This window comes from Nerophis lumbriciformis, linkage group LG25 (assembly GCF_033978685.3).
Source record: "Nerophis lumbriciformis linkage group LG25, RoL_Nlum_v2.1, whole genome shotgun sequence".
Classification (NCBI taxonomy): Eukaryota; Metazoa; Chordata; class Actinopteri; order Syngnathiformes; family Syngnathidae; genus Nerophis; species Nerophis lumbriciformis.
In genome coordinates, this window is record NC_084572.2 from 38,575,544 (window position 1) to 38,597,520 (window position 21,977).

Below are 21,977 nucleotides of genomic sequence, written 5' to 3' on the forward strand. Positions count from 1 at the left end.
TAAATTGAAAAAAGTTTTTTACGGGACGGAAATGGCAGAATTTTACTGTAAATTTTATGGTGGTTTTTACAACATGTTATGGTAAATTGAAAAAAGTTTTTTACGGGACAGAAATGGCAGAATTTTACTGTAAATTTTATGGTGTTTTTGAGAACATATTACTGTAAATGGAAAAAAAAATGTACAGGAAAAAAATGGCCGAATTTTACTGTAATATTTGTAGTGTTTTAAAAGAAAACATATCTGGATGAATTAAAAAATATTAACATTTTAACGTGAAAAAATGGCAGATTTTGTACTGTAAAATTTATGCTGGTTTTAACAACATCCATCCATCCATCCATCCATTTTTTACCGCTTGTCCCTTTCGGGATTGCGGTGGGTGCTGGAGCCTATCTCAGTTGCATTCGGGCGGAAGGCGGGGTACAACATATTACGGTAAATTGAAAAACTATTTTTTTACGGGGAAAAAATGGCCGAGTTTTACTGTAAAATGTATGGTGTTTTTTTTTTTACAACATATTACTGCAAATGAAAAAAAAAATTTTTTACGGGAAAGAAATGGCCGAATTTTACTGTAAAATTTGTGGTGGTTTTTACAACATATCACGATAAACGAAAAAAATAAATAATAATTTATGGGAAAAAATGGCAGAATTTTACTCTAAAATGTATGGTGGTTTTTACAACATATCACGATAAACGAAAAAAATAAATAATAATTTACGGGGAAAAATGGCAGAATTTTACTGTAAAATGTATGGTGTTTTTTTACAAGATGTTATGGTAAATTGAAAAAATGTTTTTACGGGAAGAAAATGGCAGATTTTTACCGTAAAAATTTATGGTGGTTTTTACAACATATTACTGTAAATGGAAAAACTGTTTTTTACTGGGAAAAAAATGGCAGAATTTTACTGTAAATTTTATGGTGGTTTTTACAACATGTTATGGTAAATTGAAAAAAGTTTTTTACGGGACAGAAATGGCAGAATTTTACTGTAAATTTTATGGTGTTTTTGAGAACATATTACTGTAAATGGAAAAAAAAAAATTTTACAGGAAAAAAATGGCCGAATTTTACTGTAAAATTTATGGTGTTTTTGAGAACATATTACTGTAAATGGAAAAAAAAAAATTTTACAGGAAAAAAATGGCCGAATTTTACTGTAATATTTGTAGTGTTTTTTTTTAAAAACATATCTGGATGACTTAAAAAATATTAACATTTTAACGTGAAAAAATGGCAGATTTTGTACTGTAAAATTTATGCTGGTTTTAACAACATCCATCCATTTTTTACCGCTTGTCCCTTTCGGGATCGCGGTGGGTGCTGGAGCCTATCTCAGTTGCATTCGGGCGGAAGGCGGGGTACAACATATTACGGTAAATTGAAAAACTGTTTTTTTACGGGGAAAAAATGGCCGAGTTTTACTGTAAAATGTATGGTGGTTTTTTTTTTACAACATATTACTGCAAATGAAAAAAAAAAAATTTTTACGGGAAAGAAATGGCCCAATTTTACTGTAAAATTTGTGGTGGTTTTTACAACATATCACGATAAACGAAAAAAATAAATAATAATTTACGGGGAAAAATGGCAGAATTTTACTGTAAAATGTATGGTGTTTTTTACAGGATGTTATGGTAAATTGAAAAAATGTTTTTTACGGAAAGAAAATGGCAGATTTTTACCCTAAAATTTTAGGTGGTTTTTACAACATATTACTGTAAATGGAAAAACTGTTTTTTACTGGGAAAAAAATGGCAGAATTTTACTGTAAATTTTATGGTGGTTTTTACAACATGTTATGGTAAATTGAAAAAAGTTTTTTACGGGACAGAAATGGCAGAATTTTACTGTAAATTTTATGGTGTTTTTGAGAACATATTACTGTAAATGGAAAAAAAAAATTTTTACAGGAAAAAAATGGCCGAATTTTACTGTAATATTTGTAGTGTTTTTCTTTTAAAACATATCTGGATGACTTAAAAAATATTAACATTTTAACGTGAAAAAATGGCAGATTTTGTACTGTAAAATTTATGCTGGTTTTAACAACATCCATCCATTTTTTACCGCTTGTCCCTTTCGGGATCGCGGTGGGTGCTGGAGCCTATCTCAGTTGCATTCGGGCGGAAGGCGGGGTACAACATATTACGGTAAATTGAAAAACTGTTTTTTTACGGGGAAAAAATGGCCGAGTTTTACTGTAAAATGTATGGTGTTTTTTTTTTTACAACATATTACTGCAAATGAAAAAAAAAAAATTTTTACGGGAAAGAAATGGCCAAATTTTACTGTAAAATTTGTGGTGGTTTTTACAACATATCACGATAAACGAAAAAAATAAATAATAATTTACGGGAAAAAATGGCAGAATTTTACTGTAAAATGTATGGTGTTTTTTACAAGATGTTATGGTAAATTGAAAAAATGTTTTTATACGGGAAGAAAATGGCAGATTTTTACCGTAAAAATTTATGGTGGTTTTTACAACATATTACTGTAAATGGAAAAACTGTTTTTTACTGGGAAAAAAATGGCAGAATTTTACTGTAAATTTTATGGTGGTTTTTACAACATGTTACGGTAAATTGAAAAAAGTTTTTTACGGGACAGAAATGGCAGAATTTTACTGTAAATTTTATGGTGGTTTTTACAACATGTTATGGTAAATTGAAAAAAGTTTTTTACGGGACAGAAATGGCAGAATTTTACTGTAAAATTTATGGTGTTTTTGAGAACATATTACTGTAAATGGAAAAAAAAAATTTTACAGGAAAAAAATGGCCGAATTTTACTGTAAAATTTGTAGTGTTTGTTTTAAAAAACATATCTGGATGACTTAAAAAATATTAACATTTTAACGTGAAAAAATGGCAGATTTTGTACTGTAAAATTTATGCTGGTTTTAACAACATCCATCCATTTTTTTACCGCTTGTCCCTTTCGGGATCGCGGTGGGTGCTGGAGCCTATCTCAGTTGCATTCGGGCGGAAGGCGGGGTACAACATATTACGGTAAATTGAAAAACTATTTTTTTACGGGGAAAAAATGGCCGAGTTTTACTGTAAAATGTATGGTGGTTTTTTTTTACAACATATTACTGCAAATGAAAAAAAAAAATTTTTACGGGAAAGAAATGGCCAAATTTTACTGTAAAATTTGTGGTGGTTTTTTACAACATATCACGATAAACGAAAAAAATAAATAATAATTTACGGGAAAAAATGGCAGAATTTTACTGTAAAATGTATGGTGGTTTTTACAACATATTACTGTAAATGGAAAAACTGTTTTTTACTGGGAAAAAAATGGCAGAATTTTACTGTAAATTTTATGGTGGTTTGTACAACATGTTATGGTAAATTGAAAAAAGTTTTTTACGGGACGGAAATGGCAGAATTTTACTGTAAATGTTATGGTGTTTTTGAGAACATATTACTGTAAATAGAAAAAAAAAATTTTACAGGAAAAAAATGGCCGAATTTTACTGTAATATTTATGGTGTTTTTTTTTTACAACATATTACTGCAAATGGGAAAGAAATGGCCAAATTTTACGGTAAATTGAAAAACTATTTTTTTACGGGGAAAAAATGGCCGAGTTTTACTGTAAAATGTATGGTGTTTTTTTTTACAACATATTACTGCAAATGGGAAAGAAATGGCCACATTTTACTGTAAAATTTGTGGTGGTTTTTACAACATATCACGATAAACGAAAAAAATAAATAATAATTTACGGGAAAAAATGGCAGAATTTTACTGTAAAATGTATGGTGGTTTTTACAACATATTACTGTAAATGGAAAAACTGTTTTTTTACTGGGAAAAAAATGGCAGAATTTTACTGTAAATTTTATGGTGGTTTTTACAACATGTTATGGTAAATTGAAAAAAAGTTTTTTACGGGACAGAAATGGCAGAATTTTACTGTAAAATTTATGGTGTTTTTGAGAACATATTACTGTAAATGGAAAAAAAAAAATTTTACAGGAAAAAAATGGCCGAATTTTACTGTAAAATGTATGGTGTTTTTGAGAACATATTACTGTAAATGGAAAAAAAAAAATTTACAGGAAAAAAATGGCCGAATTTTACTGTAATATTTGTAGTGGTTTTTTTTAAAAACATATCTGGATGACTTAAAAAATATTAACATTTTAACGTGGAAAAAATGGCAGATTTTGTACTGTAAAATTTATGCTGGTTTTAACAACATCCATCCATTTTTTACCGCTTGTCCCTTTTGGGATCGCGGTGGGTGCTGGAGCCTATCTCAGTTGCATTCGGGCGGAAGGCGGGGTACAACATATTACGGTTTAATCACATGTGTCCTTCCTACCTTCTTCACAGGCAAAGTCCTGGACAGCCACGTCCTGGATGGGGATCTCCTTCAGGAAGTAGGGACTCTGGCAGCGAGGGTTTCCCGTCACGATGCGTTTCCTCCTCAGCCAGTCGCCGAGCCAAGCCAGGTGACAGTTGCAGTTGAAGGGATTGGCCAGCAGGTTGCTGGAAAAGGAGGACCCCGGATGTCAAGTTTCTTCCTCATCATGAGGGTGTGCTGTATACTCACAGTGTGGAGAGCGAGTGCAGGGTGTCGAAGGCCCCGGGGTTCATGGAGGTGATCTGGTTGTCGTAGAGCGACAGCAGACGCACCGAGCTCAGACCCACGAAGCTGCTGTTGCTCACGCAGCTGATGCGGTTACTCCGGAGCATGCTGCGCACGCACAAAGTCCACTTAGTTTAACAACATGGGGGGCCACACTCTTTGCCTCCAAGGGCCAAAGTGAAAATGTACAAATGAGCTGTGGGCCAAACAAAGATTGGAAGTTGTCTTCCGTATAAAGTGTCATAAAAATTGTACGTAAATAATCAAAAAACTTTCCGTTCTCTGAGTTCCCAATGAACAGACAAGAGGCTGTGTTTATTGCACCAAGCAAAGGCTTGGAAAATTCCATTGTGTACGATGGGAGGAGACAGGAGGGGGTTATCTATTGTCATCGAAGACATGCTCAAGCTGAAGCCAGGACCAGCCCAAGCCCGAGGCATCTTCTTCTTTTGTGTTAACGTGAACGAAAACAATGACTGTTTACATACTCCCCATTCCTTTAGAAAAAGATGTTGTTATGTAAACAGGGAAAGTCTAAATAAAAAGAGGTGGCGTACAATATTTCACCAGAGCGTGCTTAAACACTGTAAGACAGCGTTTCTCAAAGTTTCTCAAACAAAACAAAAAACAAAAAAAAAAAGTTTCTCAAAGTTTCTCAAACAAAAAACAAAAAACAAAAAAAAACAGAAAACATGGTGAAAATAGGGTTTGAAAAACTGGGAATTCTGGGAAATCCAGGATTTTTTTTGAATTGTTGAAGGAGAGCACACAATTCCTGAACAGGAGGAATATTTTGAAGTTGAAACGGTTTGAATTAGATAAAAAATGTAGGCGTTGCGAAACTTTGAAAAATGTTCCATTCATTTCAATAAGAATTGCATAAAAATGAGGGAATTCCGGGAAAAGAGGGAATTTTTTTGAAAATAGTAACAAACTTGAATGTTTTGAATGAGTCGGTGTTGGAATTTTTCAAAACAATCGAAAAATGTTGAAGTTGTAACATATTTAATTGAGAAATGGTATCACTAAATTCCTGGAATTTCGGGAAAACCGGGAATTTTCCCAATAAAAAAAACCCCCTCTGTTTTTTGTCCTAATTAAGAAGAATGGTTTGACGGTGGAACGGTTGAAGTGGGTTGAAAAATGTGGGACGAGTGGTCGACAGAAAAAAGGGTGAAAATAGGGTTTGGAAAACTGGGAATTCCTGGAATTTTTTTGAATGGTAAAAATAATAGTTTTACTGTCCAGGATGAGTGGAATGTGTTGAAGGTAGAATGGTTTGAATAGGTTGAAAAATTTGGAAATGGTGGAAGTGTGAAAAATTAATTTTGAATGAGGAAAATGTCTCCAAAAACCTGGAATTCTAGGAAATCCCGGAATTTTTTTTGATTTGTTGAAGGAGAGCACACAACTCCTGAACAGGCTGAATATTTTGAAGTTGAAACGGTTTGAATTTGATGAAACATTTAAGAGTTGTGGAACTTTGAAAAATGTTCCATTCATTTCAATGGGAATTTCATAAAAATTTGGAAATTCCAGTAAAATTAGGGAATTTTTTTGAAAATGGTAAAAATCTTGAATGTTGTGAATGAGTTGGTGTTGGAATTTTTCAAAAGGGTCGAAAAATGTTGAAGTAGTAACATTTTTAATTGAGAAATGGTATCACGGAATTTCGGGAAAACCGGGAATTTTCCCAATTTAAAAAAACCCTCTGTTTTTTGTCCTAATTTGGAAGAATGATTTGACAGTGGAACGGTTGAAGTGGGATGAAAAATGTGGGAGGAGTGGTCGACAGAAAAAAGGGTGAAAATAGGGTTTGGAAAACTGGGAATTCCTGGAATTTTTTTGAAATTGTAAAAATAATAGTTTTACTTTCCAGGATGAGTGGAATGTGTTGAAGGTAGAATGGTTTGAATAGGTTGAAATTTTTTGAAATGGTGCAAGTGTGAAAAATTCATTTTGAATGAGGAAAATGTCTCCGAAAACCTGGAATTCTAGGAAATCACGGAATTTTTTTTGATTTGTTGAAGAAGAGCACACAATTCCTGAACAGGCTGAATATTTTGAAGTTGAAACGGTTTGAATTAGATGAAAAATTTAGGAGTTGTGGAACTTTGAAAAATGTTCCATTCATTTCAACGGGAATTTCATAAAAATTTGGAAATTCCGGGAAAACAGGGAATTTTTTTGAAAATTGTAAAAAACTTGAATGTTGTGAATGAGTTGGTGTTGGAATTTTTCAAAAGGGTCGAGAAATGTTGAAGTAGTAACATTTTTAATTTTTTTTTTTTTTTTTTTTTTTTTTTTTTCTGTTTTCTGTTTTTTTCTGTATTTTCTCTATTCCCCACTGGTGGGGAATAGAGACATGACAGGTGGGGCGCGAGGAACGGGAGGAAATTTCACTTTAAATTTTTTTATTTATTATTATATTCTTAGATTATTTTTTTTACTATGCTTTCATTTTCTATACACACTGTAAATCACTTTGTGATTCTGTCTGTGAAATCCGCTATATAAATAAATGGAAATTACCGGTACTTATTTTTAGTGTAGGCTTTATATTTCTCGGTACGAGCGAAAGTTTGACAGACATAGCAACAGTAACTAATGGGGGCGGGGCTAAGTGGAACAAACTTTCGCGCGGATGGGTAGCAGGCTAGTGTGTGGACTACAATTACACAAATATATACATTTGTGACTCGCACCTCAAAGGTCGTCGAGCCAGAGCCAGCGCCTGCAGAGAAACAAAAATGTGACGGGCACACACTGTGTCATTCACCGGGAAGCACTCGCGTCAAGGCAGCTCAGCCCCGAACTCAATGAGGTTTTAACAGATGTTGTGAGCGCGGTAAATTTGATCAAAACACGACCACTGAAAGTGCGACTGTTCTCTGCACTGTGTGAGGAAATGGGAGCTGATCATACAGCCGTGCTGTTTCACAGTGAAGCAAGGTGGCTCTTCCGGGGAAAAGTGCTGTCACTTGCCCTGTCTTGCCAAATGTATAGCTCCTCCTTTTTTTTTTGCAAAGATTGCAAAGTGGCACTTTTATTGTATTTATTATTGAACTTGATGCAAGTTATTTGATTTATTATTGAACTTGATGCAAGTTATAACACTTTTTTTGATTTATTATTGAACTTGATGCAAGTTATAACACTTTTGTTTTATTTATGATTGAACTTGATGCAAGTTATAACACTTTTTTTGATTTATTATTGAACTTTATGCAAGTTATTTGATTTATTATTGAACTTGATGCAAGTTATAACACTTTTATTTGATTTATTATTGAACTTGATGCAAGTTATAACACTTTTTTTGATTTATTATTGAACGTAATGCAAGTTATAACACTTTTTTTGATTTATTATTGAACTTGATGCAAGTTATATCACTTTTTTTGATTTATTATTGATCGTGATGCAAATTATAACACTTGTTTTGATTTATTATTGAACTTGATGCAAGTTATAACACTTGTTTTATTTATTATTGAACTTGATGGAAGTTATTTTATTTATTATTGAACTTGATGCAAGTTGTACCACAGCTGCACAGTTATTTTATTTATCTTTGAATATGATGTTATTTTATGTTATTGAGTTTGAATGTATACAACTTGATGTTCAATAAATTTGAAAATGTTAAAGCTTGGCATTAGCGCTCTGTTGGGGCGATGGGGGCAGGTGGGGCTTGAAAACTCCCCCTTATCCAAAGTGGGGGATGACAAAAAAAGTTTGAGAACCACTGCTGTAAGAGTTTACAGGTCGACAGCGTTTTTCCTCAATTGAGTCCAAATTTTATTCTGTGTCTGTTTGATTCTTTGCTTCTTGTCTTGTTTAATAGATGTCATCAGTGTTTGAACCTGACATAAAGTGTAAGGTAGTGGAGTGTCATTTGGATTAAATTAGGGAAGTCAACAAAGAAACGACCAGGCGGGCCAAATTTGTCCCTCGGGCCCCAGTTTAGGTACCCTTACTCTAAATGATATTCTCTGAAGTGTACCCTGGTACTCCAACTTAAAGGGGAATCATTCAGAAACATAATGAGAAACAACGACACGTCTTTTTTTCTCGGATTTTAATTTCAATTTTCCTCTGCGCATTTATTTCCGTTTCCATAGCAGCGCACTTCCGGCTTCTGGCAACAAGTGTGTGTGCTACTTCCGGAGTGTGTTTTCAAATCGCGGCAGATTCGGTAAGAAACGAAGACGACTATTTTTGGACAAACGAGGAGTCACTACCTTATCTTTTTGAAGCTGAATATACGGAGGATGAATTTCTGCTTCAAAGTGCGAGCGCAGAGGAAGAGTGAGACGTCGGAGCAGACGGATGCCGAGAGAGTGAGGTGAAAGTGACCGGAAGCTGCAAAATGTGGAACTTTGGAGTGCTTCCCCGAATAACTGTCCGCCGAGTGAGTCACCCTTTATATTGATCCAGATTTTTTTACACAATAAATTGTTTTTACACTTAATTTTTTTACACTGAATTTTTATACACAAAAATTTTTTACACTGATTTTTTTACACTGAATTATTTTACACTGAATTTTTTTACACTTTATTTTTATACACAATTTTTTTTTACTCTGAATTTTTTTTACACTGAATTTTTACACGCTGATTTTTTTTACACTGAATTTTTTTACACTGAATTTTATACACTTTAATTTTATGCACAACATTTTTTACACTGCTTGTATACACTGAATTGTGTTTACATAAAATTTTTACACTGAATGTTTTTTACACTGAATTTTTATACACGCTAAGTTTTTTTTACACTGAATTTGTATACACTGAATTGTTTACACTGAAATTTTACACATTGATTTTTTTACACTAACATTTTTTTACACTGAATTTTTTTACACTTTATTTTTATACACATTTTTTACACTGAATTTTTTTTACACTGAATTGTGTTTACATAAAATTTTTACACTGAATGTTTTTACACTGAATTTTTATACATTGAATTGTGTTTACACTGAAATTTTACACATTGATTTTTTTACACTGAAATTTTTTTACACTCAATTTCTTTACACTGAATTTTTTACACTGAATTTTTTTACACTTTATTTTAACACTAAAAATTTTTTCCACTGAATTTTTATACACTGAATTGTGTTTACATTGAAATTTTACACATTGATTTTTATACACTGAATTTTTTTTACACTTTATTTTTATACACAACAATTTTTTACACTGAATTTTGTTTATATTACATTTTTGCACTGAATGTTTTTTACACTGAATTTTTTACACTGAATTTTTTACACAGAATTTTTTTACACTTTATTTTTACACTCTAAATTTTTTTACACTGAATTTTTATACACTGAGTTGTGTTTACATTAAATTTTTACACTGAATGTTTTTTTACACTGAATTTTTTACACTGAATTTTTTTACACTATTTTTATACACGGAATTTTTTTACACTGAATTTTTTTAAACTGAAATTTTAAACATGCATTTTGCTAACACTTTTTTTTTCCAATTAAATTGTCAGCATAATTTGATATGAAAAATTTCAGTCCACAAAACTGAAACGCAAAATATTCAGTGACATAAATTGTGTGTCCAAAAAAAGCACAAATGAAACTCCATGGTTTAGTTAAGAGTTGCGTGCAAGTCCTGGTGTGTGAATGTGGACTCACAGAGTGTGTGTGGATGCGTGTGTGGACTCACAGAGTGTGTGTGGATGTGTGTAGATGTGGACTCACAGAGTGTGTGTGGATGCGTGTGTGGACTCACAGAGTGTGTGTGGATGCGTGTGTGGACTCACAGAGTGTGTGTGGATGCGTGTGTGGACTCACAGAGTGTGTGTGGATGCGTGTGTGGACTCACAGAGTGTGTGTGGATGTGTGTGGATGTGGACTCACAGAGTGTGTGTGGATGCGTCTGTGGACTCACAGAGTGTGTGTGGATGCGTGTAGATGTGGACTCACAGAGTGTGTGTGGATGCGTGTAGATGTGGACTCACAGAGTGTGTGGATGCGTGTGTGGACTCACAGAGTGTGTGTGGATGCGTGTAGATGTGGACTCACAAAGTGTGTGTGGATGTGGACTCACAGAGTGTGTGTGGATGCGTGTAGATGTGGACTCACAGAGTGTGTGTGGATGCGTGTGTGGACTCACAGAGTGTGTGTGGATGCGTGTAGATGTGGACTCACAGAGTGTGTGTGGATGCGTGTAGATGTGGACTCACAGAGTGTGTGTGGATGCGTGTGTGGACTCACAGAGTGTGGGTGGATGCGTGTGTGGACTCACAGAGTGTGTGTGGATGCGTGTAGATGTGGACTCACAGAGTGTGTGTGGATGCGTGTGTGGACTCACAGAGTGTGTGTGGATGCGTGTAGATGTGGACTCACAGAGTGTGTGTGGATGCGTGTAGATGTGGACTCACAGAGTGTGTGGATGCGTGTAGATGTGGACTCACAGAGTGTGTGTGGATGCGTGTGTGGACTCACAGAGTGTGTGTGGATGCGTGTAGATGTGGACTCACAGAGTGTGTGTGGATGTGGACTCACAGAGTGTATGTGGATGCGTGTAGATGTGGACTCACAGAGTGTGTGTGGATGCGTGTATGGACTCACAGAGTGTGTGTGGATGCGTGTAGATGTGGACTCACAGAGTGTGTGTGGATGCGTGTAGATGTGGACTCACAGAGAGTGTGTGGATGCGTGTGTGGACTCACAGAGTGTGGGTGGATGTGTGTGTGGACTCACAGAGTGTGTGTGGATGCGTGTGTGGACTCACAGAGTGTGTGTGGATGCGTGTGTGGACTCACAGAGTGTGTGTGGATGTGGACTCACAGAGTGTGTGTGGATGCGTGTAGATGTGGACTCACAGAGTGTGTGTGGATGCGTGTGTGGACTCACAGAGTGTGTGTGGATGCGTGTAGATGTGGACTCACAGAGTGTGTGTGGATGCGTGTAGATGTGGACTCACAGAGTGTGTGGATGCGTGTGTGGACTCACAGAGTGTGTGTGGATGCGTGTAGATGTGGACTCACAGAGTGTGTGTGGATGTGTACTCACAGAGTGTGTGTGGATGCGTGTAGATGTGGACTCACAGAGTGTGTGTGGATGCGTGTGTGGACTCACAGAGTGTGTGTGGATGCGTGTAGATGTGGACTCACAGAGTGTGTGTGGATGTGGACTCACAGAGTGTGTGTGGATGCGTGTAGATGTGGACTCACAGAGTGTGTGTGGATGCGTGTGTGGACTCACAGAGTGTGTGTGGATGCGTGTGTGGACTCACAGAGTGTGTGTGGATGCGTGTAGATGTGGACTCACAGAGTGTGTGGATGCGTGTGTGGACTCACAGAGTGTGTGTGGATGCGTGTAGATGTGGACTCACAGAGTGTGTGTGGATGCGTGTAGATGTGGACTCACAGAGTGTGTGTGGATGCGTGTGTGGACTCACAGAGTGTGGGTGGATGCGTGTGTGGACTCACAGAGTGTGTGTGGATGCGTGTAGATGTGGACTCACAGAGTGTGTGTGGATGCGTGTGTGGACTCACAGAGTGTGTGTGGATGCGTGTAGATGTGGACTCACAGAGTGTGTGTGGATGCGTGTAGATGTGGACTCACAGAGTGTGTGTGGATGTGTGTAGATGTGGACTCACAGAGTGTGTGTGGATGCGTGTGTGGACTCACAGAGTGTGTGTGGATGCGTGTAGATGTGGACTCACAGAGTGTGTGTGGATGCGTGTAGATGTGGACTCACAGAGTGTGTGTGGATGCGTGTGTGGACTCACAGAGTGTGTGTGGATGCGTGTAGATGTGGACTCACAGAGTGTGTGTGGATGCGTGTAGATGTGGACTCACAGAGTGTGTGTGGATGCGTGTAGATGTGAACTCACAGAGTGTGTGTGGATGCGTGTGTGGACTCACAGAGTGTGTGTGGATGCGTGTGTGGACTCACAGAGTGTGTGTGGATGTGGACTCACAGAGTGTGTGTGGATGCGTGTAGATGTGGACTCACAGAGTGTGTGTGGATGCGTGTGTGGACTCACAGAGTGTGTGTGGATGCGTGTAGATGTGGACTCACAGAGTGTGTGGATGCGTGTGTGGACTCACAGAGTGTGTGTGGATGCGTGTAGATGTGGACTCACAGAGTGTGTGTGGATGTGGACTCACAGAGTGTGTGTGGATGCGTGTAGATGTGGACTCACAGAGTGTGTGTGGATGCGTGTGTGGACTCACAGAGTGTGTGTGGATGCGTGTAGATGTGGACTCACAGAGTGTGTGTGGATGCGTGTAGATGTGGACTCACAGAGTGTGTGTGGATGCGTGTGTGGACTCACAGAGTGTGTGTGGATGCGTGTAGATGTGGACTCACAGAGTGTGTGTGGATGCGTGTGTGGACTCACAGAGTGTGTGTGGATGCGTGTGTGGACTCACAGAGTGTGTGTGGATGTGGACTCACAGAGTGTGTGTGGATGTGGACTCACAGAGTGTGTGTGGATGCGTGTAGATGTGGACTCACAGAGTGCGCAGGCCGGCGAGTCCCTTCAGCATGCGGTGATGTACGTTCTCCAGTCTGTTGGAGGTCAGAATCAGCTCATTGACCCCTGAAGCGCCTTCAAAAGTCCCCTCCTCGATGTCAGTGATGCGGTTGTTACTCAGGTTTCTGTGCACCGAGGACAAAACATGGGATTTTGGAGACTTCTAGAAACTCTATTACAAATAAAAACCCCATACAAAGTGGTATAAAAGAGCAAAGAGGCGTAATGTTAATGAAAATGTTGCAATATTGACACTAATTTGCACAAAAAATAATACAAATGTAGAATCGACGAATAGATCTGAATATGAAACTTTTTTCCAGCAACACCTCAGAAAACAACTCCTACCATAATGTTAAAATACAGTAGCCTAGTAGGCCTAAGTATTCATTTAAAACAAGGCATATGTTCTATTTAACAAGTATATTCAATATTTTGGCCACTGTAATATTGCACACAGTTCGAACGGTCACACTGTGTGTGAATATTTAATTAAGTAATTATTTGGCGTACGACTCGATGGAGCCCGCGTACCACGAGCGGTGCACGTACCACAGTTTGAGAATGACTGACTTACACATTGTTTATATTGTGTTTTTGTCCAAGCAAAAGAGGTAGTCACCTCAAATGGTTTTCAAGCTCATCAAGAGAATGCCGAGAGTGTGCAAAGCAGTAATCAGAGCAAAGGGAGGCTATTTTGAAGAAACTAGAATATTAAACATGTTTTCAGTTATTTCACCTTTTTTCGTTAAGTACATAACTCCACATTCATAGTTTTTGATGTGACAATCTACAATGTAAATAGTCATGAAAATAAAGAAAACACATTGAATGAGAAGGTGTGTCCAAACTTTTGGCCTGTACTGTATATATATATATATATATATATATGTATATATATATATATATATATATATATATATATATATATATATATATATATATATATATATATATATATATATATAAATATATATATATAAATATATATATATGTATATATATATATATATATATATATATATATATATATATATATATATATATATATATATATATATATATATATATACATAAATAGACATATATACTTACAGTATATATAAAATAAATGTACATTAGGTCAGGAAAAACTACAAAGGCTATTTTATCGCTACAAGCCTGTTTCGCAGGTTTCCCTGCTCTTCAAGGGATTTCCTTTCAGGGAAATCCCCTGAAGAGTAGGGAAATCTGCGAAACAGGCTTATACAGAGCGGAATATATGTTAGGTCAGGAAAAAACACAGAGGCTATTTCATCCCTACAAGCCTGTTCGGCAGGGTTCCCTACTCTTCAGGAAATTTCCCTGAACATAAATCCCTTGAAGAGCAGGGAAACCTGCTAAAATAGGCTTATACAGAGCGGAATATACGTTAGGTCAGGAAAAAACACAGAGGCTATTTCATCCCTACAAGCCTGTTTGGCAGGTTTCCCTACTCTTCAGGGAATTTCCCTGAAAACAAATCCCCTGAAGAGCAGGAAAATCTGCGAAACAGGCTTATACAGAGCGGAATATATAATAGGGCAGGAAAAAACACAGAGGCTATTTCATCCCTACAAGCCTGTTCGGCAGGTTTCCCTGCTCTTCAAGGGATTTCCTTTCAGGAAAATCCCCTGAAGAGTAAGGAAACCTGCAAAACAGGCTTATACAGAGTGGAATATACGTTAGGTCGGGAAAAACACAGAGGCTATTTCATCCCTACAAGCCTGTTTGGCAGGTTTCCCTACTCTTCAGGGAATTTCCCTGAAAACTAATCCCCCGAAGAGCAGGAAAATCTGCGAAACAGGCTTATACAGAGCGGAATATATGTTAGGTCAGGAGAAAACACAGAGGCTATTTCATCCCTACAAGCCTGTTCGGCAGGTTTCCCTACTCTTCAGGGAATTTTCCCTGAAAATAAATCCCTTGAAGAGCAGGGAAACCTGCTAAAAAAGGCTTATACAGAGCGGAATATACGTTAGGTCAGGAAAAAACACAGAGGCTATTTCATCCCTACAAGCCTGTTTGGCAGGTTTCCCTACTCTTCAGGGAAATCCCCTGAAAAGTAGGGAAACCTGCGAAACAGGCTTATACAGAGCGGAATATACGTTAGGTCGGGAAAAACACAGAGGCTATTTCATCCCTACAAGCCTGTTCGGCAGGTTTCCCTACTCTTCAGGGAATTTCCCTGAAAATAAATCCCCTGAAGAGCAGAGAAATCTGCAAAACAGGCTTATACAGAGCGGAATATATGTTAGGTCAGGAAAAAACACAGAGGCTATTTCATCCCTACAAGCCTGTTCGGCAGGTTTCCCTACTCTTCAGGGAATTTTCCCTGAAAATAAATCCCTTGAAGAGCAGGGAAACCTGCTAAAAAAGGCTTATACAGAGCGGAATATACGTTAGGTCAGGAAAAAACACAGAGGCTATTTCATCCCTACAAGCCTGTTTGGCAGGTTTCCCTACTCTTCAGGGAAATCCCCTGAAAAGTAGGAAAACCTGCAAAACAGGTTTGTACAGAGCGGAATATACGTTAGGTCAGGAAAAAACACAGAGTCTATTTCATCCCTACAAGCCTGTTTGGCAGGTTTACCTGCTCTTCAAGGAATTTATTTTCAGGGAAATTCCCTGAAGAGTAGGGAAACCTGCCAAACAGGCTTGTAGGGATGAAAAAGCCTCTGTGTTTTTTCCTGACCTAGCGTATATTCCGCTCTATCTCGGTATTGAGCACCAATTGTATATTGTTTTGGATATTGTACAGGATTACTTATTGTTTTTATTGGATAGTAGTCTGTTTATTTCAATTCTTATTTTTTATCTTTATTACTTATGTGTTGTTTTTTTGTATTCCATATTTGTTTCCACTATTTATATTATATTCAAATATAATGACAATAAAGTCCATTCTATTCTATTCTATAAAACACAGAAACCTCGACTATATACAATACATGTATGTATTTTAATATATGTATATACAAACGTATATATATATATATATATATATATATATATATATATATATATATATATATATATATATATATATATATATATATATATAATATTGTGGAGGGAGGTGTGGCCAGCACGCTTGCAGGAGCAGAGGTCACCGCCTCTGTCTATGGTGCTCTCCCTGACCACCTGAGGGCACCACAGACTGTGGATGCTTTTTTAAAAAAAGGCTTAAAACTCTTCTTTTGAAAAAAAGCCTTTTTATAGATATATGCATACTATATCTAGCTATTAGGCTGTTCTAGTTTTTATTTTTATTTATTTGTATTATATTTTTTATTATTATTATTATTTTTTTAATACACTGTAGCACTTTGAGGTTGCTTGCTCAATGTAAAGTGCTTTTTACAAATAAAATCTATTATTATTATTATTCAGATCTGTCCGTCAATTATACGTTTTTATTATTCTTTGAGCAAGGACAGTGTTATTATTAGTGTCAACATTGCAAAATTTTCTTGTTACTTTATACCTGTTTGCTCTCTTATTACACTTTTTATGTGTTTTTTTTTGGTGGAAGCATTCTTAAAACCTCTAAAGGCTTAGTGGCCACATATGTGGACAGCACCTTTTTAGAACTTATTTCCAAAATGTTGTACACTACTGAATTGGGGTCCTATGGCCACTTATGTGGACACTTATACTGCCATCTGGTGGTGTCAGAAGAGAATAACATACAATGGAATTTGGGGTGAAAAAAGGGTAAAAATAAGAATTAGCATGTCACTAAACATGAAGTACACGTTTGTGTACTTATGGACTAAGTACATCATATCAAAAGGTGATTCTTAGTTTTTATTCTAATTAGGGTCCAATAAGCCCAAATAGCAAAGAAAAATAAAAAAAAGTATGTAAACAAACAGCTTGGGCCCTAAGAGGTATGAGTTATGGGCCGCACTTCGGTGCACAACACTACGAACTATGGGAGACCGGGCTTTCTGCTCCGCCGCTCCCAGTCTGTGGAACGCTCTCCCTGACCACTTGAGGGCACCACAGACGGTGGATGCTTTTAAAATAGGCTCAAAAACCCTTCTTTAAAAAAAAGCATTTTTATAGATATATGCATACTAGTTCTAGCTATTAAGCTGTTCTAGTTTTTATTTTTATTATCTTTTTTATTATTATTATTATTATTTATTTTTTTTAATACACTGTAGCACTTTGAGGTTGTTTGCTCAATTTAAAGTGCTTTTTACAAATAAAATCTATTATTATTACTATTATTCAAATCTGTCCGTCAATTATACGTTTTAATTATTCTTTGAGCAAGGACAGTGTTATTATTAGAGTCAACATTGCAACATTTTCTTGTTACTTTATACCTGTTTGCTCTCTTATTACACTTTTTTTTTGGTGGAAGCATTCTTAAAACCTCTAAAGGCTTAGTGGCCACATATGTGGACAGCACCTTTTAGCTATTTTTTCCAAAATTGTGTACTCTACTGAATTGGGGTCCTATGGCCACTTATGTGGACACTTATACTGCCATCAGGTGGTGTCAGAAGAGAATAACATACAATGGAATTTGGGGTAAAAAAAGGGTAAAAATAAGAATTAGCATGTCACTAAACATGAAGTACACGTGTGTGTACTTATGGACTAAGTACATCATATCAAAAGGTGATTTTTAGTTTTTATTCTAATTAGGGTCCAATAAGCCCAAATAGCAAAGAAAAATAAAAAAAAGTATGTAAACAAACAGCTTGGGCCCTAAGAGGTATGAGTTTTGGGCCGCACTTCGGTGCACAACACTACGAACTATGGGAGACCGGGCTTTCTGCTCCGCCGCTCCCAGTCTGTGGAACGCTCTCCCTGACCACCTGAGGGCACCACAGACGGTGGATGCTTTTAAAATAGGCTCAAAAACCCTTCTTTAAAAAAAAAAGCATTTTTATAGATATATGCAAACTAGTTCTAGCTATAAAGCTGTTCTAGTTTTTATTTTTATTATCTTTTTTATTATTATTATTATTTTTTTTTTTTTTTAATACACTGTAGCACTTTGAGGTTGCTTGCTCAATGTAAAGTGCTTTTTGCAAATAAAATCTATTATTATTATTATTATTCAGATCTGTCCGTCAATTATACGTTTTAATTATTCTTCGAGCAAGGACAGTGTTATTATTAGAGTCAACATTGCAACATTTTCTTGTTACTTTATACCTGTTTGCTCTCTTATTACACTTTTTTTTTTGGTGGAAGCATTCTTAAAACCTCTAAAGGCTTAGTGGCCACATATGTGGACAGCACCTTTTAGCTCTTACTTCCAAAATTGTGTACTCTACTGAATTGGGGTCCTATGGCCACTTATGTGGACACTTATACTGCCATCTGGTGGTGTCAGAAGAGAATAACATACAATGGAATTTGGGGTAAAAAAAGGGTAAAAATAAGAATCAGCATGTCACTAAACATGAAGTACACGTGTGTGTACTTATGGACTAAGTACATCATATCAAAAGGTGATTTTTAGTTTTTATTCTAATTAGGGTCCAATAAGCCCAGATAGCAAAGAAAAATAAAAAAAAGTATGTAAACAAACAGCTTGGGCCCTAAGAGGTATGAGTTTTGGGCCGCACTTCGGTGCACAACACTACGAACTATGGGAGACCGGGCTTTCTGCTCCGCCGCTCCCAGTCTGTGGAACGCTCTCCCTGACCACCTGAGGGCACCACAGACGGTGGATGCTTTTAAAATAGGCTCAAAAACCCTTCTTTAAAAAAAAGCATTTTTATAGATATATGCATACTAGTTCTAGCTATTAAGCTGTTCTAGTTTTTATTTGTATTTATTTTTATTATCTTTTTTATTATTATTATTATTATTTTTTTTAATACACTGTAGCACTTTGAGGTTGCTTGCTCAATGTAAAGTGCTTTTTACAAATAAAATCTATTATTATTATTATTATTCAGATCTGTCCGTCAATTATACGTTTTAATTATTCTTTGAGCAAGGACAGTGTTATTATTAGAGTCAACATTGCAACATTTTCTTGTTACTTTATACCTGTTTGCTCTCTTATTACACTTTTTTTTTTGGTGGAAGCATTCTTAAAACCTCTAAAGGCTTAGTGGCCACATACGTGGACAGCACCTTTTAGCTCTTACTTCCAAAATTGTGTACTCTACTGAATTGGGGTCTTATGGCCACTTATGTGGACACTTATACTGCCATCTGGTGGTGTCAGAAGAGAATAACATACAATGGAATTTGGGGTAAAAAAAGGGTAAAAATAAGAATCAGCATGTCACTAAACATGAAGTACACATTTGTGTACTTATGGACTAAGTACATCATATCAAAAGGTGATTTTTAGTTTTTATTCTAATTAGGGTCCAATAAGCCCAAATAGCAAAGAAAAAAAAAAAAAAGTATGTAAACAAACAGCTCGGGCCCTAAGAGGTATGAGTTTTGGGCCGCACTTCGGTGCACAACACTACGAACTATGGGAGACCGGGCTTTCTGCTCCGCCGCTCCCAGTCTGTGGAACGCTCTCCCTGACCACCTGAGGGCACCACAGGCGGTGGATGCTTTTAAAATAGGCTCAAAAACCCTTCTTTAAAAAAAAAAAGCCTTTTTATAGATATATGCATACTAGTTCTAGCTATTAAGCTGTTCTAGTTTTTATTTTTATTATCTTTTTTATTATTATTATTATTATTTTTTTAATACACTGTAGCACTTTGAGGTTGCTTGCTCAATGTAAAGTGCTTTTTACAAATAAAATCTATTATTATTACTATTATTCAGATCTGTCCGTCAATTATACGTTTTAATTATTGTTTGAGCAAGGACAGTGTTATTATTAGAGTCAACATTGCAACATTTTCTTGTTACTTTATACCTGTTTGCTCTCTTATTACACTTTTTTTTTGGTGGAAGCATTCTTAAAACCTCTAAAGGCTTAGTGGCCACATATGTGGACAGCACCTTTTAGCTCTTTTTTCCAAAATTGTGTACTCTACTGAATTGGGGTCTTATGGCCACTTATGTGGACATTTATACTGCCATCTGGTGGTGTCAGAAGAGAATAACATACAATGGAATTTGGGGTAAAAAAAGGGTAAAAATAAGAATTAGCAGGTCACTAAACATGAAGTACACGTGTGTGTACTTATGGACTAAGTACATCATATCAAAAGGTGATTTTTAGTTTTTATTCTAATTAGGGTCCAATAAGCCCAGATAGCAAAGAAAAAGAAAAAAAAGTATGTAAACAAACAGCTTGGGCCCTAAGAGGTATGAGTTTTGGGCCGCACTTCGGTGCACAACATGTCCGACTCAGCTACGAACTATGGGAGACCGGGCTTTCTGCTCCGCCGCTCCCAGTCTGTGGAACGCTCTCCCTGACCACCTGAGGGCACCACAGACTGTGGATGCTTTAAAAAAAGGCTCAAAAACTCTTATTTTGAAAAAATGCCTTTTTATAGATATATGCATACTAGTTCTAGCTATTAAGCTGTTCTAGTTTTTATTTGTATTTATTTTTTATTATTATTATTATTATTTTTTTTTTTAATACACTGTAGCACTTTGAGGTTGTTTGCTCAATTTAAAGTGCTTTTTACAAATAAAATCTATTATTATTATTATTATTCAGATCTGTCCATCAATTATACGTTTTAATTATTCTTTGAGCAAGGACAGTGTTATTATTAGAGTCAACAATGCAACATTTTCTTGTTACTTTACACCTGTTTGCTCTCTTATTACACTTTTTTTTTTGGTGGAAGCATTCTTAAAACCTCTAAAGGCTTAGTGGCCACATATGTGGACAGCACCTTTTAGCTCTTACTTCCAAAATTGTGTACTCTACTGAATTGGGGTCTTATGGCCACTTATGTGGACACTTATACTGCCATCTGGTGGTGTCAGAAGAGAATAACATACAATGGAATTTGGGGTAAAAAAAAGGGTAAAAATAAGAATTAGCATGTCACTAAACATGAAGTACACGTTTGTGTACTTATGGACTAAGTACATCATATCAAAAGGTGATTTTTAGTTTTTATTCTAATTAGGGTCCACTAAGCCCAGATAGCAAAGAGAAATAAAAACAGCATGTAAACAAACAGCTTGGGCCTTAAGAGGTATGTCCGACTCACATCTTCCGCAGCTGGGGCAACTTCTTGAAGATCCCGGTGGCCTCCAGCACGGTGAACTCGTTGTTGTTCAGACGCCTCCACGAGCGAGCGAGAGAGAGAGAGAGAGAGAGAGAGAGAGGAGATGTTGGCAGGGTAAAATAAAAAACCAGGTCAGGGGAAGGTCGCCTGAAACTCCCAAAGTGACTCACAGTTCTGCGGTGTACTGAGGGACGTGGTCTGGTATCTTGCTGAGTTTCTGGTTGGAGCAGTCCACCGTGGTGCCCTCACAGCGGCACTTCTCAGGGCAGGCCAGGTCGGCGAAGCAGTCTCCTCCCAGCTTGCTGCGGTAATCCTCAGCACCTGATTGGCAACCACAAGGGCAGAGTCACTAAGATGCCAGTCCACTTAAGGGGCAGGTACTGGACTCCTCAACAGGTCCTCAAACCCAGGACCTCTTTATCAGCCTCCTGCTACACACACACACACACACACACACACACACACACACACACACACACACACAGGTTTGTGTCTTGCATCTGGGCCATGCTGCAGGGCTCGGGCAGGGCCGTTCCATGGTGCTTGACGGAACCATGTTCCACTTGTAGGACCCTGCAGCCACATGGTTAGATCAAGCACAAAGGAACAACCTGCGGACTGACTCATCCTCCGCTGGAACACAAAGTGGGCCGGGGTTGGGGGGGGGGGGGGGGGGG

General features: G+C 37.0%; 1 protein-coding gene across 3 annotated transcripts in view; it reads right to left on the minus strand.

Moving 5' to 3' along the window:
• The window catches only part of slit2 (slit homolog 2 (Drosophila)), a 595,329-nt gene that overhangs the window by 76,775 nt on the left and 496,577 nt on the right, over positions 1-21,977 (minus strand). For all 3 annotated transcript variants that reach the window (XM_061984403.2, XM_061984402.2, XM_061984404.2), the window contains exons 15-19: positions 21,471-21,621; positions 21,283-21,357; positions 13,123-13,266; positions 4,583-4,726; positions 4,352-4,518 (exon numbers count right to left, since the gene is read on the minus strand). In XM_061984403.2, coding sequence (XP_061840387.2) covers positions 4,352-4,518; positions 4,583-4,726; positions 13,123-13,266; positions 21,283-21,357; positions 21,471-21,621 — 681 coding nt within the window. The remainder of the gene's footprint in view (positions 1-4,351; positions 4,519-4,582; positions 4,727-13,122; positions 13,267-21,282; positions 21,358-21,470; positions 21,622-21,977) is intronic.